This window comes from Thermobia domestica, chromosome 8, assembly GCF_964235325.1.
Source record: "Thermobia domestica chromosome 8, izTheDome1.hap1.1, whole genome shotgun sequence".
Lineage (NCBI taxonomy): Eukaryota > Metazoa > Arthropoda > Insecta > Zygentoma > Lepismatidae > Thermobia > Thermobia domestica.
In genome coordinates, this window is record NC_137461.1 from 168,887,587 (window position 1) to 168,911,126 (window position 23,540).

Sequence of the window (23,540 nt, forward strand, 5' to 3'; positions counted from 1 at the left end):
AACATATTATATTAATTAATAATTTATTATTGTTACCTTTATAATCTATTTCTGGGTCAGTCCAGTTTCATTTCTAGTTTAACGTCCTACGATTATGGGACGACGCTAAGGGAAGTGATGTTAATGAGATGAATGATTATGATGGAATGAGAAAGTAGAAGGATACGAGAGAAACAAGAGAAAAGTCATACACACGACGTTTGTCCAAACTTAATCTATGGTGAAGACAGCATAGAGATCTTTAAAATGTATTCTTTCTTATATAGGTAAGATAGTACTAGAAGTTCAAATCTTATGAAGTTGTTACAAAATTCCTTTACATCCATAAGCAAATAACATTATTCACACATATTGAACCATCAATTGCCTTTTCCAAGCACATTTCTTCGTTCTGTGTGATGGTAAAGCTGAAAGACAAGTAAATGTTATGGTTTTAATTACATTTTCACTTAATATTTATTTGATAACTGATTACTTGGATTCTTTTTGAAGCCACATAGCTACATCAAGCGGAGGGCACTTAAATAATATCTTTTTGGCCAATTTAAAGGCTTCATTTACAGAAGCTTTCCAACTGGCATTTTATGGGTCCCGTGCGGAATATACACGTCGCATCTGACAGCGACACATCATCATCTAATATTTTGCACTCTATTTCGTGACGACTTCCTATTGTCAAGCTTTATAACAAGTGATTTGTTCTACTCCCCTACTCATTCGATTTCTCCCTTTTCTTTTTTTACCGTGTATTTCCGGAAGAATAATTTAAAAAGCATAACTGTTTTATTTGTTCATAGAATTTAGCGTTCATCTTTCACATCTATTCATTATCAACTAACAAAATAATGCTCTCGAAAATTTTTGCGGTTAGTTTCATTCGTATCAGATACAATATCAAATTTAAGTGCATAGTATTAGCACGCCTTTAATCTATTTTTACTCTAAATTAATTTCAATTATTTAAATTTATATCATAATAGAAATATATATTATATATTGATTGATATGTTATGTATTTATAAATGGTGTCTATTGGGCATTCAGGAATGTCTACAATGTGATTGAACTCTACAACAATATCTCTATAGAAAATATATTTTGTCAGACAACTTCATGTTCTCAGAAACGTGGTTTAGAAAATACATTAGTGGCGGTTTCTCTCAATGTTTGCATGTTTGTATAAACCTCCTTCCAAAATTTTAAATTTTTATTTGTGCTAAATCACTTTTCGTTTTATTGTCAATATCATATTTTCTTAAACAAGTGCGTTTGAAACGGGGCTGGCTAGTTGCTTGCTGCTTGGGTCTTTGACAAACACCTCAACTTAACAGCTTTTGCGCTACTGCGACGATTACGTGATGCAGGAATTATATCACTACCTCATAAGGATCCATATGTTTGCAGATCTTTTGCAAGCAAATCTACTAAACAAGAACATTTCCAAAACAAAACGGTTTGGGCTTGGCAAATTACTGTCCCTTTCCCTGCAGTATTGGTTGACACGATTCTCACCTGAAGGGGAATGGTCGGAGTCGAACGGCTGCTACCCCACGAAGCTGCTAGGATAGTGATACATTAAAATGTCGAATCTGTTCGTTCTATGTAGGGTTGTGTGCTTGTGTGTGTATTTGTGTGTGTGCCGGTCTTTGTTGTACATTGGAATATGGTTGCTGTAATTGCATAATTACATGTCTGTCCCTGATGATGTTTTCCCACTTTATCACTATCAATCACAGATAAAATTCACATCTGCCATTTTAGGTGAAATGCCAATTCTCATTTGGCCTAATTCCCATTACGCCTAACGATCTTTTATCAGGAAGGAAATACTCCCTATATGAAAGATTTGACTGTGTTTCCATACTTATACAGTGCATATCTAATTCATACAAACATAACTTATATCAAAGAAATTACTATAATCACTAGGAGAAATTACTACAAAATTACTAGAACAATTTGCTGGCTAGGCCGCGGAAAGTAACGCAGAAAAAGTAAAAAATAAACATAAGCCTGGCATTCCAAATGGAACAAACGCTTTTCAGACATCATCCGAATATATTCACGTTTATTTAGCACATGCAGTCAGAGCAGATGGAAAATGAAAAGACGATGCAATGGTTGGAGATTGGAAATCGTGAGGTGAAGCAAAAACGAAACCGGAAAGGGCTGAATGACAGAATCAATGTATTGAAAGACAGATTGCAAAACGAAGGAATTCCTTTATTTTCTTATATAGACGTTATATCCTATTATGTGTATATTTGTGATGTGTGACTCAGAAATGTTCAGTACATAGAAGTGAATGTAATATATTGTAAATTTGTGATCTTGTGTTTTTGACAAAGGCTAACTACTATGTCTGCTATTGGACGACTGTATGTGTGTTCACAGTCTATAGTTACAACTAGCCGTTGACTAGCTGGAAGCTCCGCCCCTAGACCCCCGTGTTTGCTCGGTCTACATCCTCGCTTTTTTTATGTATCAGTCCTTGCACCAAGAGTGAATTTTGTGCATTTGTTCTTAACATTTCCTGAATTTGACCCAGCTGAGAGATTCTCCCCCAGACTACGGCGACCAGATTCTGACAAGCGAAAAGTAAGACACAAAATAATAGTAGGTCTATATGATAGTTTACTGCGACGGCAATACCCATGTCCTTATTTCATTTAACGTTAACCTTAAGTTAATCATTCTGTTTTGTTAAAAAGAAAAGTACTGAACAAAAGTATTGAAGGAATTCATACAATTCCAAATGCTTTGATGAATGACAAAGTGGTTAATTTTTATGGACGTACAGTGAAACTTCGTGTAGGGCTAGACACTTTTTTAAAATCGATTTTCGGAGCGTGAGATCACTTTAAGGAATGAGGGAAAATTTATGTACGAGGGCATTTCTACTTAACTTGGTTATTATCCCTGTCATAAGTTTAAAAAAAAAAGAAACCTTCCCTACCTTACCGATATCTAAACAAGCTCTTCTCACTAAAAACAATGTATTGCAAAACAATGGTTTGTTGATTGTTCTCTTTCCCTAATCTTTTGAGGAGTGTTAAAAAAAGGAAAAGCGCCTGTGATTCAAAATGTTGGAATAAAGAATGAAACATTAAAATATTGCAAATAAGTTAGCTAAGAACATTTCGCAGGACATTATAAAAAAAGAGGGACATTTCTCGATTTTCCAGGCGTCTTCGCAACACGAAGGACAGCTCTTTGAAAAACAGCACTGTACTGCGAAAATCAGTACGTCTGGTCACCCTACCCCAGACCCTCGCGTTTACTCACCTCTTATACCCACAATTCTACCAAATTTCAAGTTTCCTTTCGTATTTCAACTATCTAAAAGATTTTGTATCCCAAGAAAACGCCCATTTAAATAACATGGGAATTTCTTCATCCCCGTTCAGACCCCTTAAAAACTAAAAATATTAACTCTTGGTAATTTTCCCTCGGGTTAGTCCCAGAAGACTACAATCATGCCAAATTTCATAATTCTAATCCTGCCAGAAGTGCCAAAACATTTTTGGTGTAAGGTTCCATATAAATACATGGTAAATATTTTTCAGTTCCCCATAAAAATCTACAGTTGGAAAGTTTAATTTTTGGTGATTTACATAGGTAATGTTAACGGAAACGTACAAGTATAGCGAATTTCAAGTTTTTATTAAAATTCCAAGTACCTAAAATATGAGGTTATAGGTCCGAAAAAAGACCCATTTAAATAACATGCGGAATTTCTTCACCCCTTTAGATCCCTAAAATAAAAAAATAAATATTCACTTTTGGCAATTTTCCTGTCGGTTAGTCCCGAAAAGCTACAATCATGTCTAATTTCATCATTGGAGCTCTGCAGGAAGTTCTCAATAATTTTGGGGTGTAAAAGTTATACCATACAAGTAACATGGGGAATATTCCTAAGTTTCTCATAAAACCACTCAAAAGTTGGAAATTTTTATTTTTAGTGAGTTATTTACGTAACGCTAACCAAAACATACAAGCATACCAAATTCAAGTTTTTATTCCAATTCCAAATACCTGAAATATGAGACTATAAGTCCCAGAAGAGGCCCGTATAAATAACATGGAGGAATTTCTTCATTCTCCCTTAAAACCCCGAAAAATTAAAAATATTCACTTTTGGAAATTTCCTTGTGAGTTAATTCCGGAAAGATACAATCATGCTAAATTTCAACTCCCTATGTCAACCGGAAGTACCCATTATTTTATGTCAGTTCATATAGTTTTATATGTAGTTAGGCTATTGCCTATTTGAAATATCTTTTGTTATAGTTAGTTGAAATAAATGTGGCTTTGTATATAAGTTTCTGTCAGTTATTTATGTATAAGTATGGAAACACTGTCAGATCTTCTATATAGGAGATATTTCCTTCCTGATAATATTGTTAGGCGTAATGGGAATTAAGTCAAATGGGAATTGGCATTTCACCCAAAATGGCAGATGTGATTTTTATCTGTGATGGACAGCTGATAAAGTGTTAGGCAAAATGGGAATTAGCCAAATGACGAGTACAGCCGCGGATCCAGGATATGATCAAGGGACGGGCTAAATCATAGTTTGCCGCTATATCAAGTTTAAAGGAAGTAGGATTGAAGACTATTTTATCCAGTGCATACCTGAGAGTCAAGGGAGGTATATATACAGCGGCTCGGGGGTATATCAGGGTAAGTGATATATATACTTTCGAGTAAACTGGAAGAAAGTTCAACAGTTCCTTGCAATGCACTGGTACATACCAAACAACATTGCCCTCCTATTTACAGTTGCATTTCCGAACATAAACTACATATAAGCCATTAGCATTCTTGTTGTTAAGGCAGATTTCAATCGGCTGAATTAAAAACTATTTCTGGAACACAAAGTGTCAGATACGTCTGGAATAAATATATACGAGGAGTTACTGAACAGTTTCTGGCTTTGTCCAGAAGTACAGTTAGAAGGATCAAGTACACAGTTATTTAACATACTCCGTCCTTAGATTTACGCACTTGCTACAGCGACGTTTCAGCATTTCTAATCTTTGGTTGAGGTTGAGCTTAAAATCACGCCTTTCAAGCACGTTGGACCACAGGAAGGTCCTCAAAATGGTATCTCTTGAGGAATTTTTATAAGTTTGGAAACAAATAGTAATCAGAGGGACCAAAGTAAGGGGAACATGGAGTGCTGAGCCAATTACAGACGTGTTCAAATTATTAGACTCATGCTCGAAAAATGCAAAATTGATGTAGGAGTCGTAATTTCAGAGTTCTAGAACATTTAATTTAATGGTTAAACCACTAATATACGATCCTTCATTTGTTTACTGAACAGTTGAATTGGTGATATCACCGTTGAAGAGCAGATGGTATTAGTGAGGGGGGGGGGTTCTGAAAGTGGTGTTTCAGTTGTAGATAGCTATTGTGGTTCCTATCAACAAGTTACAGTCTGAAGTGTTGTGGTTGCTGTCGTAAGAAGTTGACATTCAAAGCGTTCAGCTGTTCGAATGGCCCAGTTTAAAATGATCGTGACGTGTTTCGTGTACCAATCTTTTATTCTGTGTAGTCCTGTAATTGCTGCATAATGGGAAAAGCAAAAGACCTTTCTCCGCGTAAAATGGAAGTTAACAAAATACTTGTGGTGGAAATAAGATATAAACGGCAATACATTATTAATAAAGTTGGAATAGAATAAAAATCTGTGAGTAGAATCTTTGTTGAAATAAAGAAGAGCCAAAATAGGGTTGGGAAGTGTAGGCTAAAATCGAAGCTATCGCTAAGAGGTATAAGAAAACTAAAAAGATTGGCTCTGGGAAACAGAAGTGCAACTTCTAATAGACTTAAGGATAAAAATGGCTGAGTATGGCGCAGACATTTGGCCTGAAAGTGTTCGAAGGATTCTTTGTGCCAAGGGAATAAAAGCACACCGTCAAGAAAGAAAAAAAAAACAAATTAGAGTCTACTCCAATTATGGCAATGAAGCAAAGAAGCCATATCGGACATGATGCCTAGAATATTGAACTGCTGACGATTGGAGAATAGTGTGTTTCAGTGATGAATCACGTATGTTTGTGTCTGATGAATGTTCAGAATATGTGCGACGTTGACCTGGGAGGAATTCAAGTTGGAATGTCTTTAATAAATCGTGAAGCATCCTACTTCAGTCATGGTCTGGGGTGTGATCTCTGTCTTCGGGCCTGGAAGACTGTATATAATTAGTAGAGAGGACAATGAAGCACGACCAATACCAACAAGTTCTTCAAGAAGAACTGCCTTCCCAGACTGTACGCTGGTTTGATGGCGTATATACAATTCATCTGTATGCATGATGGAGCCCCATGCCACCGGGCAAAGCTGTGATAAAATTCTTCAAGAACAACGAAATTAATGTTCCTCCGTGGCCAGGCACTAGTCCTGTATGAACCCGATTGAAAATTTTTGGAGCTTCATGAAAGAAAAGCTAGAGAAGAAGCATATTAGAACCAAACTTTAATTGATCAAGGAGATCAACAATTTATGGTATCACGATGCTGAATGGAAGTCAAAATGTGCTAAACTCGTACATAGGATGGCACAAGCGATAAAAGACTTAATAAAGAATAAGGGATTTCATAAGAAATATTAATCTTTCTGTGAGAGAGAATTTTCTTGTAAGTATTACATTTCATTTTTGTTTCCAATTTGGATATACAGTGAAACCTGTCAACTTGGCCACTTCTCTAAGTTGGCCACCTGCTTATCTTGGCCTAGTTTGTCTTGAACATGCATTTTCCCATAAGATACTTGTTACTTACTACTCTCTAAGTTGGCTACCTGTCTATCTTGAAAGTTGGCCACACTGAAACAATGTTTATCCTATGATGATAATGATAAATTTACCTGCTTATCTTGGCCACGCAAAATACAGTTTTGTTATTTTTCTTAACTCTTTCATATTCCCATATGAGAGGCAGATGTTATGTATTTGTGTCTAGAGAAAAGAAGCAAGGATTCGCGCGATTTGCTCTTGGAGGTCAATGGCCAGAAGACTACCCTCATAAGGGTTGGTGAAGAAAGATGTGAATAAAAAAAGCACGTACAGGAATTGAGGAATTGTTTTGGTAAAACCATTAGCTATATCAGCTCCTCTCATCAGTGGGGAGCTTTACTAATTCCGGAAAATTCTCAAGGTTAAAACTAACCATCTCAATTGTCAACTATTGGCACCTGTCGGCTTGCCAAAAGATAGCGGAGTTTTTGAGATATGAATTCCCTCCAGATTTTATCAAAACATCTTTTACTACGAGTGAAACACTTCTAGCTCATTAACAAAAGGTAGTTAACTACAATATTAGAATGTGCATATCTGCCAAAAAAAAATCAAACAAATACGTCTAGAATGAACCACCATTCAGTAACAACTGAAAAGAAATTATATAAATTGCATATGAATTTCTCAATTTATAACTTAGCTTTTCTTGTTTTCAATCTGAATAACTCAGTGTGCTATAATATCAATTTCAATAAACTGCGTACATACGCTTCTATTTCATGATTGCTTGTGTTATTGTTTTCAATCCTTATAACCCAATGTACAAGGTTAGTTTTCACGAACAGAAAGGTATCACATATATTAAACATACTGTAGTAATATTTTCTAGTACTGTATATTTTTATGATTACTCTATATGCATTATTTATAAGTAGCTGTCGTGCCACTGCTTATTAAAATTTTACAATCAAATAATACTAGAAATCCTATTCCAAAAATACACCAATCACACTTGTCTTCTGTAAGTTGGCCACCTATCTAAGTTGGCCACTTTTCGATGGAACCGATGGTGGCCAACATAGACAGGTTTCACTGTACACACTTTATAGTAATTATATTTGAATGGTATTGTAAGCATTTGTTTTATTAAAAAGCATATGCCACACCCACTAGAAATTAGGACAGAGTTTCAAAGTAGTAATTTGGACTAAGTACGAACGTATTTTCTCACGTAATATTGTAAGTACAGTAAAATATTCAGAAACTAAATGTTGAGTCTAATAATTTGAACACGTCTGTAGAATTTCAGGGCTTAATTTGAAAGTCACAACATGGTATGTGTAAACTAAACAATTGTCGTGAAAAATAATTCCTTTAGAAACTTTCCGCATTATTTTGCATTAATTACCTCGTGCAATTAGTCCAATAGGCACATCAATAGAATAATATCTTTACTCCAGAAATTGAAGCCAAGGCAAAACCAGTAGTAATGTTACTCCGTTGATTGCTCTTTCGTCTCAGGATCATAGATATTAAACTTCATTTCATCGTCAGTAACTAATCGCCCTCTACCCAGCTCCCAAAAAATTAGGAGCACTAGTTTAAACGAGATCAAAACTGCCTTTGATGCTTCAACTCGTTACTTCCGATCACTATTCGGCACGTACGTTTCTGAAAGTTGGCGTATGATCAGTATGGTCCTGGTAATCAACCAGCACGCTTGCGCGAAATAATTATATGTTTTCTAGTGGGGTTGATATTTCCCTGTTCACATGGATCGATTAAAATGTTGAGGTTGGAGAGTCCCCACTGTGGGGAACTCACCTTCAACATTGAAATGACGTCTTGAAACGAACTATCCATGTATAGATGGTGTTGTAGGAAGGACATGCTCCCCCAAATGTTTATGATATCTCAGTGTGAATGCCTTTCGCAGCTTTTCCCTGAAGAAAGAAGAACTTCATGGCGGCCCAACACTCCAAAGATCTAAACGTGCTTGAATCTCCACTATCATACCTCAAACCTTTAAAAAATTATATTAATCACTAGAAACCTTTATTTGCACCATTACATAGTAAGATACTAAGCTTTCATTTCAATCTACAATCCAAGTTTTAAGTGGACGGAAGAGGGCAAACCGAGGAACTTTTCAGTATGTGGAATCCAATATGAGTATCAGAAAATTATTTGCTTACTATATCCTTTGATTATCCCCCTGAGTGCCTCTGGTATGTAAGGAATTATTGATCTTTCGGTTTAGTTCATCGTTCGAATCTGCAAGCAAGCAGATATTTTTCTAAACTACGTATTGCCTAAACTGGATGTACAATCAATGCGTTCAGTTCTCTCCCTTTATATCTCATCTACCTTGCTCTTGTTTGGACTGAGTTCATTTAATCTGGTTAATGTGCGGCTAGACTTCGAACAGTCTTCCCAGAGACACTAACCGAGTGTGGTGAGACGCCAAAATGCTCAAGTCAATGCTTTATTTCAAAATGAGTGGTGATATGTGCTAGGGTGTGGCTTTTCACTGCTTAGTTCACCGTCATAGAGGGAGTAAGAAGCGTGCACAGGTTTCAATGGATTGCATCAGAAGAAGAAAGTACATATTCCGAAAGATTTTACGAAACCTTACCTTGTCTAATTAGGTAAATTGTTAAGTATTACGTAACTGATTTTTAAAAATTTCTATACATAAAACACTTTTTACTTTACCTCTTATGTGAGCGGTCAGTGTCTGACTCTCCAGTGAATATTTTAACGTAATACTCGACACCACATGGTTTTCCTTCGTCCTCAGGCCCTGGCTGCAATGATACTGATGGCGGAGCTGATGTTGGCAGTTGAAAGGTAAAAGGAAATGCATTTGGTCCTAGTTTCTTCATCAAACGTTCCTGCAAGAGACCATTAGATTCAATTTACTTCTTTGTCATCGACTATACTTAATGTAGAAGGAGCAAAAGTAATGTAAGGAAAGAACAAAAAGAACATTTCTTTTTTATTGTAACACAAGAATAAAACTGTACTTTATGCATTTGACCATCTTTAGGTGAAAATTCGTCCAAACAGTGAAAGGTGTAAGCAAATTTCACATGATCATCCGCAACGTTCATGATAGATTGACGAATTTTTATCTTCATCATAGATCAAGAGTTTATTTAGTTCGTTGGTAAGAGTTGTTGCGTTGTTAGATTCAACGTTCTAGTATCTGTTTAGTATAACTAGACAGTACTAAGAAAGGAGAAAATTGTATATGAAGCAATAACATAAAACTAATTACATTTCCATTTTTTTATTTTAGAGTGATGATACGAAATAAGAAAGATTGGTCGTCGTAAACAAAATCGTATTCGAAATTTCATGGACCCTACGAGCCAAAAACCAAAAGGAGGAAATATTTGAAAGTCTGTTATGTCTTTTCTTTCGTCCGTCCGTTTGTTCCATGTAAATGTGGTTACTCACCTAGAGGCTGAACTGTTTAACATATTCTCACTTAGTTTTAAGGGTAAGATTTTCATAAGATTACCTAGAGGCGGTTTTTCGAATTTTCTTCCTACCCCCAAAATTAAAGGTAGTTTACTGAAGGGTAAAAATCAAAATTGCGATTTTCTCGAAAACGGCTGTAACGATTTTATTTATATTCCATATACCAATATTTCATTAACAACCTTATTTTATGATATAAATCTTTCTCGGAAAAATCTAGAAGCGGTGAATTCCTTTAGAATTATTTTCCTGAAAACGACTCAGGGGTAGTGTTGTAAATAAAGAAACAGTTCGTAATTTTTTTCAAAAATATACTTTTTTTTTTTTTTAGAAAATAACATTGCCTCTCGGTTTTTTTCTAAATTTCGTTTTTTTTAAATAGTCATTTGTAATGCATCTTACGTCTATTTAAGTATGAAATATTTTTATGTACATGTAATCAGCGTAAAATGCAACGTAAATTAAACGCTAGATACTGATACGCTACAAATATTTTACAATTTATATGAATAGCATACCTACTAACAATTCGGGTATCAGCAGTTTTCATCAATATCAACTAAGAAATAAAAGTCGAAATGGAATTTTGCTTTTTTTGTGAAAGCAGGTCTTTAATAAGTACGAAAATAATGTCACGAGCAGTATAAAATTCAAATAACTTGTCTAAAAGTAAAAACTAATACTAATTTGCCTACTAGTGTTTTTTCTAAATATCATATATAAATAATTTGTCGACTAGATATATATGATATGCAGAGCCGGCTCTACCATATGTGCAACACCTGCGTTTGCATGGAGCGGCAAGTTTGAAGGGTCCGGCAAAATCTGTCATAAGTATATTATTTAAATTAAATATTTTTTGTTCATGATGATGTAGTTACATTTACTAGGCTTGAAAAAAAAACTTCACAGAAAAAACTTTTTTTTACAACACTACTCAGGGGGCGATTTTATTCATATTTCATAAATAAATATTTCATTAATAACCTGATAATGCGGTAAAACTCATTTATCCATAAGGGGTGGTTTACTCGAGGAGTGAGTATTCGGTCAATTTTCTTATTAACGACTCAGTAGATTTTGTTCATAGCTCTTCGGTGAGTGAGCTCATACTACATACGTTCGTAAAACTGCACCACCGCCATCCCGCAAGGTCAAGACATTTCTCTTGATAAGTTCCAGAGCGGCAGCACTGCCAGTGTGTTTATCATGTGTAAAAGTAGACTGTAGAGTGAAGATGTAGTGCACGAGGTCGAAATCAAAATTGGATATCTAAATGGAGCAGCAAACGAGTATGCTGTTCTGGAAAATAAACTTGGAAAATAAACGAAAAAGACCCATTAAAAATTCACAACAGTTTACAAAAAATGTGCTGACACATGAAGTGTCCTACCGGGAGAGAGCAATGGCCATGGTCCTTCTCCCAAATGGTGACTTACACGTACTATTGGATCCAGGAAGAGATACAAAGTATCTCAATGTGTTCGTGGTATTTCACCATGAAAAAGAGAGGAAGTTCCGGGTTGCTTGGACGAGCCTTACAAATCTCAAATGGCCAGATGTTGAAAGACGAATAGTGTACATGAGTCATTGGCTTTGGTAATGTACGATGTATCTTTGGTAATTAGATGAAGTCCCGTATTGCTTGGATGATCTTACCGGAGAGGAATGTCGGTTTACTGCCTGCGGGCAGACTGAGCGTTGCGTTGACTGGGGAAAGGTACCGATTCCAGGTTCAAAGATTTGGGTAATGGATTCCGATTCTAGTAGAAGGGAGGAAGCTCGAAAGCATAAAGAGCTGGTATTAAACTCAAATGATGACTTAACACATACCATTGTATCCGGGATGAAATGCGGGAGTACCTCGACGTGTATGCGGTACCTCTACGTTGAAAGCGGTTACTATTTAACGATAAAAGTAAGCATGGCCTGAAGAAGTCTCTTCAGGCATGTCAGGGCCTACCGGAATTGGATTGGATTCTGTCGGGCAGTGGTCAGTGCGATTGGCAGTCTGTATTAGCTTATTCGACAAAACTCGTAAAGGCGAGCATGGGCGGTAGGTGAGGTTGCCTTTCAACGCTTGGACACCATGCTTGCAGAGTTGGGAGGCCTTGACTCACTAGTAAAGCCATCTCCACCTGTAGGTAACTGGTAGGCATTTAGGACTTCAATCTGGCAGCGCAATGGGAATAACCCACTCCTTTAGAGAATAAGTGTTATATCACAATTGTGAATCAAGGTTGAGGGAGACCTCCTGACGTTGCACTACGTGCACGAGGAATACATCGTCCACATTGAGGAACTAAGTGATGGATGCATGTAGTGATGCCAGTCCAAAACTTAAACCAAACGGAACAGTTTGTCAGAAGTGGCGAGTGAAGTACGGCAGTAGATCACTTTCATGTTTTTCCCGTCGAACTTTGGCTGCAGTGACAACTCTCCTGACCAGGTCCTATCCAAGAGGAGGCAACGCAAACAGGAGTACACCCGGGTACAGAAGCTCTTTCGAGAGCGATGACATCTCGCCGCCAAGAAGATGTTAGACGGCCTGAAGACCTCTCAAGGCGCCCATTTCCGGACGCCATGAGGGGTTTTTAGCGCGGTCTATTCGGTTGAGAATTGGTTCCTTATCCTGAGGAACCAGCTCTCTCCAAAAAAAACTCTTCTAAGTCACTTGTGAGCTCCCGTAACAATCGAGGAAGGTACCAGAGCTCGGCTTAGTCGCGGTATTGACCCTGGATCCGACGGCTTGACTGTGAATGAGCTTTTAGAAATTCCAGTCCGACTCCGTCTGAAGTTGTAGAAACTATTCCCTTTGATTGGCACTCTGCCGGATCACCTTTCTATTATCGCGGACGGTCTTCATTCCAAAAACTGAGCGTCCTTTGGCGCCGTCCGACTACAGACCAATTTCCATCGGGTCTGTAATCACTAGGCAGTTTCGTAAGATACTAGCAGCCCATCTAGTGAAGGCCCCAGTATTCAATAGTCGGCAGAGGGCGTTTTTGCCTGTCGATGGACGTTTCAGTCTTGGACGCAGTGAGTGGTCCTGCGAACCAGCGTCTTTGGCAATGGCATCTTGCCACACTAGACGTCTCTTAACCAAATGACTCTGTGTCAAAGCTTGCCATCCTTGCCACTATCGAACGCATTGGCCTTCCACTTCCTTTTGTGGATTACGTAGATGCGTTATACACCAACTCTGAGACCATCTTTGAGCTCGGGGAGGCCTATGAAACTGCGCTGGACGATCGAGGTGTTCGGGAGGGTGACTCCCTCTCTCCACTGCTGTTCAATCTAGTGATTGACTGTGTGCTGCGTGCGTTACCACCTGAGGTCGGTTTTGATCTCAGCGCGTCTGCAGGGGTGAACTCCCTAGCCTTTGCAGACGACCTGGTGCTTATTTCATCTACCGCACCGGGCATGCAGCTACTGCTCGACACTTCAGTCGAGGTGCTTAAGAAGAATAGCCTCGAGCTCAACCTTAAGAAGAGCTCGGTACTCTCAATGACGCCAGACGGAAAAGGAAAGAAGATAAAGATCATGACGGCACCACGGTTTCACATAGAATCCGACCCTCTTCTCCTGACCGGAGTTATCTCACACTGGCATTATTTGGGAGTATAATTTACATCTAATGGTCGACAGACGACCAAGACTTCTCTGGTGCTTCATCTGGAACGACTTAGGAAAGCGCCATTGACACCACAGGAGCGGAACCTGTTTCTGATCCAATACTTGTTGCCGAGGCTTTATCAGGCTCTGGTGTTGAGTCGTACAACGACAGGCCGCCTTGAAGCACAGACTGACAAGAGCATGCTACAATGTGCCGCTGGCTTCATCTGGTTCATGATGTCTCTAAGGCCTTCTTCCACGCACCAATAAGAGGGGGTGGACTTGGTGTCCCCTCTTTGAGATTAGCCATCCCTGTGCTGAAACTTAGGCAGTTCAGGAAGCTCCAAAACTTACAGCTCGAGGTGTTCCATGATGCCTCTTCTTCCATCCAGAGGGAGGTTGAGTGGGCGTTTGGCCGAGTTGAGATTATAGGCAGGGCGTGAGTGATACTCGGAAAATTAGAAAAGAGATGGCTCTCAAGGTGCGTAGTTCTGTCGACTGATATGAACTCCGGAAATGTTCCCCGCTGGCGCGTCATCTGCTCCCTCACTTTGAGTGGTGCATTAATCCTTTCCGGCAAAGACTATGTGGATATTCTTCATACGAGAATCAAATGTTTACCTAGTAGATTTCGAACATCGCGTGGGTCTCGGATTTGGGATGTCCACTGACTGCCGGGCCAGCTGTGGAGTTAGTGAGACAGCTGCCCATATCATCCAGAATTGTGGTAGGATTCAAGGGATCCGAATCAGGCATCACGACGTCATCTATGATGCATTGTGCGAGGAATATGAGGAGCAGGGATGAATGGTATTTCGGAAACCCGTATTCCGACCTTAGAGGGCGTTAGAAAGAATGACATAGTCGCTTACACTCTGTCGCAAGTTCGGGAGTATATAAGAGAAATTTCAGGACACTGGCCCCAGATGACACCTTGCACTGTCTCGTGGAGGAGAATATGGTCGGCTCGCGCCTCAAGCGAGCTGGCCATTCTCATTCGACCCGAAACCCTTACACGTGTCACCATCTTGGCTCTACGCGAATCATAAGATATTCAGGAACTTCATGAATATGACGCTGCGCTCTGGGTGGCCGGATTTGACGTATCGGAGTGGGATAAGGGAGCCCTCGCTTCGTCCTACCGCCTCAGCCCGGTTACAGCTGATAACCATAGATCCATGGGATGTCTTCCCTATTTTCCAATGATGGCATAGGCGGGTGTAAGTAAAAAGTCACCAGGATTTAGGCAGTAGAACACTTACATCTAATGCCATCTTAAAGTATGTTTATGAGTAGTTTAAACGTTTCCGAGGAGGGCGGATCACCATGGAAAACGTCTCCGGAACCGGCCGACCTGCAACTGCATACACACGAATAACGTATGGAAAGTGAAGGAACTCTTACCCCGGAATCGTAATATGACAGCGAATGAATTGGAGGAAGTGAGAATTGATCGTAAGAGAGTCTACTTCACAGTGACCCAGGATTTAGGTAAACATAAGGTTTTCTCGCGACTCGTGCCTCATATTTTGACACTGGAACAAATCAACTTCGGCTTGACGCCTGTGAAGTCCCACATAAAGACAGTGCTCATGATGTTTCTAAACTCTGAGGTTTTCATCCATAAAGAATTCCTCCCCGAGGGCACCGAGGTAAATGCCGCTACATACGTGAAAATACTGAAACGTCTGCTGCAACGGATCAAGCGGGATACGCCTCCAGTATGCCAGGCAAGGGGACTGGACCCTGCTCCACGACAATGCTCTTCCACACACTGCTTTTTGGTGCAGTAGTTCTTGGCCAACAGGGAAGTTATGTCACTCAATCACCTACTCTACTTACCAGACATATCTTCCCCAGACTTTTTCTTATTCCCCAAATTGAAATCAATCCTGAATGGCCAGAAGTTTTCGGACATTTTGGACATCCAATATAATGTTTGTCCATTCCTGAAGACCATTCAAGAACCAGCTGAAGTCCATTCCTAAAGACGAGTACGCCAGGAGTTTCCAGGATTTGTACAGCTGTTCTCAGAAGTCTCTTACTATCAACAGGGATTACTTCGAAGAATAATAATTGATATTTGAGGTAAGACAATATTCTATTTCAAATTTTTCTTGGGTTGAATTTCTCTCGAGCGGTATTTTCAGAAATAACTCAGAGTGTTTTGCCCTTACTTTATAATTAAGGGTTTCATTAGTAACCTGACCATATGACATAATTCATTTGTTCTGAAAAACTCACAAGATATAATTTGCCTTCGAAGGTGTAATTGACCTATAATAACCTATAATGTTGTCTAAATTACTTCTTATGAAAATATCAACAATTTACAGTACACTTTCGGGGGTGTTTAATGCGGAGTAAGTTCCCGAATAATGCCTTTGCTATTTTGTTCCTTTTCAGAAGTAGATGTTACAGTAATAACCTCATTTTGTTTAAAAAATAGGAGCCAGAACCTTACTATGATGGTTCGTACTTGTTAGTCTCTTGTTTACTTTCATCAAACCTAAAGCAGGGGGTGAAACTGAGGGGGAACACAGAAGGACGCCGTTACCCCACTTCCAAAATATATCTATCGCATCTTCTCACTTCCTAAAAGTAATAAATACAATGGGCAAGGATAGGTACGGGGGACGGTGTGATGTCATCTGTCCCATTACTTTTCAGATCCACTTTTACCCCTGATAAGTATTTGAAATATATTGCGTTTTAAATTCCTTTTGTAAATATAGTTCCATGTCAACGATAGGAATAAAGAGCACCAATAACGTAACAAGTATATGAACTGTTCTATATTAAAGCAGTATTGAGGTACTTTCAATTTAACACATGACTCTCGTCATAAAATATGTTTGTAGACATATTACCTATCATTTGAAAGAATGCCAGCGAAAGTATTTTCTTTCTCGCCATATACGCTCTTTGAAATATCTGTGTGCTTTCGTCTATTTTCTGCCATAGCAAAATAAAATGTGAAAACACAACTTTCGCCATATTTATTTCTATGAATTTCATCTCAACCACAGATCCAAATAAACAGTAGAAACACTAATATCGAAATGTGGCAATATGAATGAATTCATAGTGCAATGTTGATTTCAATGAAAGTAAAGAAGGTTTCTAACGTATTTAGTGTTGTTACCAACGACGAATTTAAGCTGATTATTGAACCAGGCAGAGCAGAAAATGTGCAATTTTGCGCAAAAGTCAGTATTGATCATTCTACTTTTGAACGTTACTTCTAGAAGCTGAAGAAAGGTTTAAAAACGGACAAATAAGTGCAACACGACACGACTGAAACCAAAGAAGCTAGCGTTTTGAGTTCTCTTTTACAGTGTTCCAGCGTAACACAAACGATAAACCTAAATAAGAATAGTTCATAGTTGATGTGTTTTGATCTGCAGCTGCAGTGATTTACTACTTTCTGGATGAGTTCATCATCTCCAAGAAGCATTGGTAGAACAGTGACACAGTGTGTCCAAACACTGCAATGTCTATATCAGAAATGGCAAGCAGAAAAGGTCCAACCATGTTACAACAACAATGAGCGCAAATTACACTGCAGAAGCGTCTCTCATTGTGACGAGATTCTGCCTTATCCTGGGAAAAGAGATCATACCTAGGGAAATTACTAAAGATTATGATTTTTTTCTGATTTAGTCTCTGGAAGATAATATAGCTTTCGTGACCAGAAGTATGCCCGCTGTAAGTGTAAGCTAACATAAATGTAGAAATTATACGTCAGAGAGGAGATTTCACGATTCGGTGACTAAAAACAAACTGAAGCCTGGTTTACAGCAGAGGTATTCATCATGAAATAATTTGTCTAGTCTTAATGTAGTAATTCTAGTTGGATGTCGATTCCTTAATCATGTCTTGACATAAGTCATTACAAGGCGCTTGTTCGATTCCACCAAAAGCCATCAACAGCTAGTCCGCGAGATTCTTGAATTGACTCCTATAGAAAAAATTCTCTGGTGAGCTAAGAGCCTCCAGCCTTCCCTCCAGATGGCGATGCCTAATTATTAGCGACTTACGTGTGATTCAGATGGGTCCATCGAAGGTTCTCAGCTGCGCCATGCACAACACCTAGCACATCCGCTTTCTCCGTGTTTGGTGGTAACTACGTCTGGCTATTCTTTCCCTCCTCTTTTTCTACTCCGGAATTTCCAATCCTTTCGTCGAGGGACTCTCTTGGTCAGAAGCGGTTATGGGTAAGTTGAGAGGGCTACCTGGGCGAACTACCCACCTGTATCATCCCGGTGTCGAGAAGTATCAGGAGTGTCATCTCGCGAACATACTAGAGGCGGTCCTGGGTGATGAGGAAGTCTAGCCTAGACTCTCCTATATGTCAAAGCTACATTTTGGTCACTCACGTCTCCATCGAACTTCGGCTACTATGAAGATTCTCCAGACCAAGTCCTACCCAGAAGGAAGTAGCGCAGACAGGAGTACGCGCGGGTACAGACGTTCTTTCGAGAGTGGATCCAGAAGCTCCTTCGAGACACGTGGCCGCCAAGGAGGTGTTAGGCAGCCCCAGAGACTCTCAAAGCGACCCTTGTTGAGGGTATGAGGATTTTTGGCACAGAGTATTCGATAAGGAACCAGTTCCTTATCTCGAGGAGCCGACTTCTTCCGAGAGCCTCCTTCTGAGCCACTTGTAGGCTCCAGTAATGATTCAGGAAGTCACTGAGGCACGATACAGTTGTGGTACTAATCCTGGATCTGATGGTTTGATCATGAATGAACTGTTAGAAATTTCGGTCCGACTCCACTTGAAGCTTTACAATATATTCCTCCTATGAGGTACCCTGCCTAAACAACTCAGATTCTCGCGGACGGTCTTCATTCCGAAGAAACGGGACCTTTGGTGCCATCTGACTACAGACCAATTTTTATCGGTCAGTAATAACCAGGTAGTTTCACAAAATACTGACTCACAGCTAGTGAAGTCTCCAGTACTTGATAGTGGGAAACGGGCATTTTTGCCTGTATATGGCATTTTCAGGAACGTTTAAGTCCTGGACGCAGTGATTTCTATTGCAAACTAGCGTATACGGAAATGTCAATTTGCCATACTGAACGTCTCCAAGGCTGTTTATTCCGTGTTGTACAGTGGGGGACACTTCTAAATGGTACAGCCATATGGAGGTTTACGGCTAAGGTGCTCCACCGGTTGAGTCCGAAGCATTTGCTGGGGGATATGCAACCAAATTAGCTTTAAAAGAAGGCGGGTGGCTTAATCGCCAGGAGCTGAAAATTCCCGTACACTTGGGCAAAATTCCCACTACTGTCTACAGTATCATTTCTCCAAAATGAAATAAATCTTAGACGTGTAGTTCTTAAGGCAAACATATTACTTGATATTTGTCCTATTTGAGACGACATATTAAAACACAAAATGAAAGTCCAATCCTGTTGCTGTTAGAATGAACTCTCTTTAAGTCGTTTGATCTGAAATGACTTTGCAGAACCTGAATAAATAATCTATCACTTCAGGGGGGGGGTAGGAAGAGCGAATGCTCCCCTCCTACAGTATGATAACATATACTTTTAATCAAATGCTTGGCGAGAGTAAGTCCATTGGAATAGCTCTTTTATGATTTGAAATCTTGCTCCCAAGTCATCTTTTGTCATAACTGACAACATAGGAAAACGGGAGATGCAAATATGATGAAGGAGAAAAACACTCACATGTGCAAATTCAGAATTGGAGACAAAATGGTCGGATAGCATCCATATTTTGTCGCAAATTTTGATTTTGTAAGTAGACATGTAAAAGCTCGCCCGAACCTGAGAGCATCCCATTATCAATTGTTGAATTCAAGTGGAGAACTCAGTTGAGAGCATCAGATGATTAGGAAGGGAGAGAAACATCTTAAGATATGGGGAACGAACAATGGAAAAAAATACCAACTTTCCACGACCGGACTCGAACCCTCAACCCCTTGATTATCAACCCACGCCTTAGCTCACTCATCCACGGAGACACACAGGATAGCTGACAGTCATACGTCAGGAAAAAACGTACGTTATGACCAGTGATTTATTTCTAAGAGGAAGCTAGAGAAATTCCCCGTCTCTAGTATTTCTTTCCTTGGCACTAACTTAATTACTGTTGTCCCAGCCTGAGAAGAATATTTTCCACCTCTCTAGAAAATTTCCTAAAAATTTGCATACACTTTTAGCAACACAAAACATTTATTCATCGATGTTCTGCATAATTATACTTATACAAACGAATTATTTCCAATTCTATGAATTCCCGTACCAAGTAAACAGAAGTACTGAGTATGAAATTCTATATCTCGCGAATAGTTTTGCAGAAAATACCTAAACTAACTTTTCTGTTGGGAACAGGGAGAAGCACACACGCGGGGCTTAGGAAGCAGATTGCGCCCACAAGATTTGTTTTGGTCAGTAAGGGACATACATTTACATTCAAATGGCAAAATCACACGTTTAATTATACCATAATTTTATTTTTAAGAGCGCCAAATGCGTAGAACGAAGGCATTCTTCTTGGCTTGGAAGAATAAAATTATGGCTGAAAGTGGAAGTAAACAGACTGATTATGATCAGGAACAGTGGATGCTACCAAGCAGTGGCGTAGCCAGGAGGTTTGGAACGCCCGACATTTGTAGAAGTTGTTTATATAAGGCCTAAGATTGCGGTTTTATTTAAACTTTCCCGGGGTGAACCCCCGGACACATCCCAAACGAACATTTAGCCAGCGGTAATCCTGAAATCAAATCCTGGCTACGCCCCTGCTACCAAGTGATGTATTCTCTGTCACATAAGAAAATGCATGTTTTCCGTGGGATACTATCTTTTCCCCTTTACTATTGGAATGAAATCGCTACACATTCCTTGCTACCATATCGCGATTTAATTAAATGTTTTAAAAGTTTTTAAAGTTGAATCCCTAACCAAATCGATAACTGCATGATCTATCTCTTTGCAGTTCACCCAAGACACTATAGAAATATCGTAAAACTTAATAAAAGGAAAAAAAAAGGTTCTTTCACAGAATGAAGCTTACGATTATTGCCATATATTTATAGCGTGTATCTTATTCCGTAGCTCATTGGATCCGTGCAAACTTCCCTTTTCCGCGACCCGTGTTCGAATCTTCGTGTCGCTATTTTTTTCTTTTTATTTTATTATTGATCAGGTATTCTGCAAGTATTTATTTATTTTTTTCTTGTCAAGCGAAAAAATGAAGTAGAATTTTACAAGGGTAAAACTCTAGATTTGACTGTTAATAAAAACTATGAATAAGATTACAGATCAAAATAAATTGAATATGATCAAGGAAATGGATTTCAGGTGTTTTGTGTGTGATCAGCACATTGACTTCCATCATCCATCATCAGTACTGGAACTAAATATCACTAATTTTGTTTTTTCGTTTTTATATATAATTCTCATCTTTTAGTCCTTAACAAAACAGAGATTATTGTTCAAATTGTCACTATGGGATTACATTTCATTATATAATTTCAAAACAGCAAAAAGAGACCAAAAGTTGATCCTAAAAAACTATATTTTTAGAACCTAGAGTTGATGGATAACGTTTTTACTTGAACTTGCCTTCTCCTATGCGTAACAGAAGAAAGTTGACTTGTCCACAAGATCCGGGCTCTGGTAATGATTATCTTAAATGCACCTATATGTCGCCAGAAGTATTCTCCGAAAAGGGTTTGTGTTAGTTCAGTGGTACGCCGTTGGATTTCAAATCGTAAGGTTGAGGGTTCGGTTGCCATCTGAGTCAACGTTTTTTTAATGAAATTCTATTTTCCGCAATGCATGAAAGATTATATAAAATAATTACATTAAAATACGTCAGTTGTATATATATAACATATAATCGTTGCAGAACATATTGATTTTTATGCTTAAAATATAACAGGTGTTCACAGTACGTTGGTATTCTATGATATATGTGAATGTTAAATTCAAATTAAGAAAATAATATCATCGCAATAAATAAATTATGTAGTGTATTTATTTGCAGCTATTTGTCATATAAAGGTTACTTCTCAACATTCGCATTACGGCATGTCATTGACATTCTCGAAAAAATATCCGAGGCATAAAAAGAGGGTATAAGCAGAGAATCCAAAGTCGGAACGCTCGCAAGAAATTCACGAACCCCAAAGGTCACGTGAGCAGACTGGAATTGTCCTTATGAAGCATGCCACAGCAGGTCTTTACATAGATTTTCAATTCAATACCTGATATATGCTTTTGTAATGTGGAAGTGGTGATGCCTTTGGTCGCTGTCTCTCACTTTCTCGCTCGCTCACTCTGTATTTACATATATATGAAAGTGGATGTATGTGTGTGTTTCGACATAATTCTGATATGTCTAGAGCAATTTTAACCATATTTCTTACAATCTGGAAAAGAGTACTGTCGGGATACATATAAAAAATGCTAGAAAAGGATCGATATTAGTATCGAATCCATAGTTTCGTGGTCGCTTAGGTAAACAGTTCTACTTTCAATTCAAGTCCAATTAAGCTCCCATTAGCACCCAGGGTGGTTACGTAGCGACAAAAAAATATCGAAATCAACCGATATTAGAGCCGAAGCGTAAGTTTTCAGTTCCGCATTTCCCATTAGTCCAACTAGGCCCGTGCCTAGAGGGCAACATATTTGAAGAGCGCAAAGTTTAAAATTTTAATTTTTTTTCGTATGAAAAAGTTTTAAAAATCGAGAGCAAATATACTATTTCATGAGCAATCCTCTTTTACTATTCTAATATATTTAATGATAGCGTAAGAAATCTGAAAATAATTCAGAACATTTTTCCAATTTATTTTTTGTTACGTAGTTGTAGCTGTAGCATCTAGTGAGTGGTATTTAACTGCACTAAATTCACTAATTAAGCATATTCGAATTAAGTTTTATTTGTAAGTTAGGGATCAAGGGGCGAAGAAATATGTAGTTATTGGGGGCGCCGAGAGCAAAAGTGCGTAGGGACGCCGAGCTTCTAAATGCAGCACTGTTCGCTAAATTAATTGGTAGAAATTTTAATGCCATTTAAGACCAAATTTAGTCCTTGCGGTGGCAGTATCCGTTTGCTGTCCTAGGACGAATGAAAGGGGCTGACATCAAAATTATAAAAAAAAAGACCTACATTAGTGTCGAATCTATAATTTTGGGGGTCTCTTAGATAAAGAGTGGCACTTCCGATGCCATGCAAGTTAAGCCCTCATTAACACAATGAAGGAGTGTGTGAAATTTGTGACATGTAGAAATAATTGAAAATGACCAATGTTAGTATACAACCCATATCTTTCGTGGTCCCCAAGTTCATTGGGAGCAGTTCTGATGACCTTTAAGTTCAACTTCCAGTAGGAGTAAGATTCCCCAGCACATCTAATAAGGAGAGTAGAAGGGAGTAACATATACAATGATTCAAAACGACCGATATTAGTGTAGAGTTCATGGTTTCGTTATCACCGAGATAAATAGCAACACTTCTGAAGGAACATGCCAGCCTGATTTTGAATTTACAACGGCAGCATCGAAGGCATTGCTCGCACAGCTCTATGTATTTTATTGTTCCTGTATAAATGAATATTCCAGCGTATTTCTGGAATGTCTGGGACAACCTTTACCAAACTTGGGGGACATATTACTTTCAATCTAAGAAGAAAATATTGTAGTATTATGAAGTTAC

The 23,540-nt window shown here is 38.6% G+C and overlaps 1 protein-coding gene across 1 annotated transcript in view; it reads right to left on the bottom strand.

Moving 5' to 3' along the window:
- Nucleotides 1-23,540, bottom strand: part of Arr1 (arrestin 1) — a 319,226-nt gene that overhangs the window by 149,969 nt on the left and 145,717 nt on the right. The window contains exon 3 of the mRNA XM_081769254.1: nt 9,461-9,639. Within this exon, the coding sequence (XP_081625380.1) occupies nt 9,461-9,639 (179 nt within the window). The remainder of the gene's footprint in view (nt 1-9,460; nt 9,640-23,540) is intronic.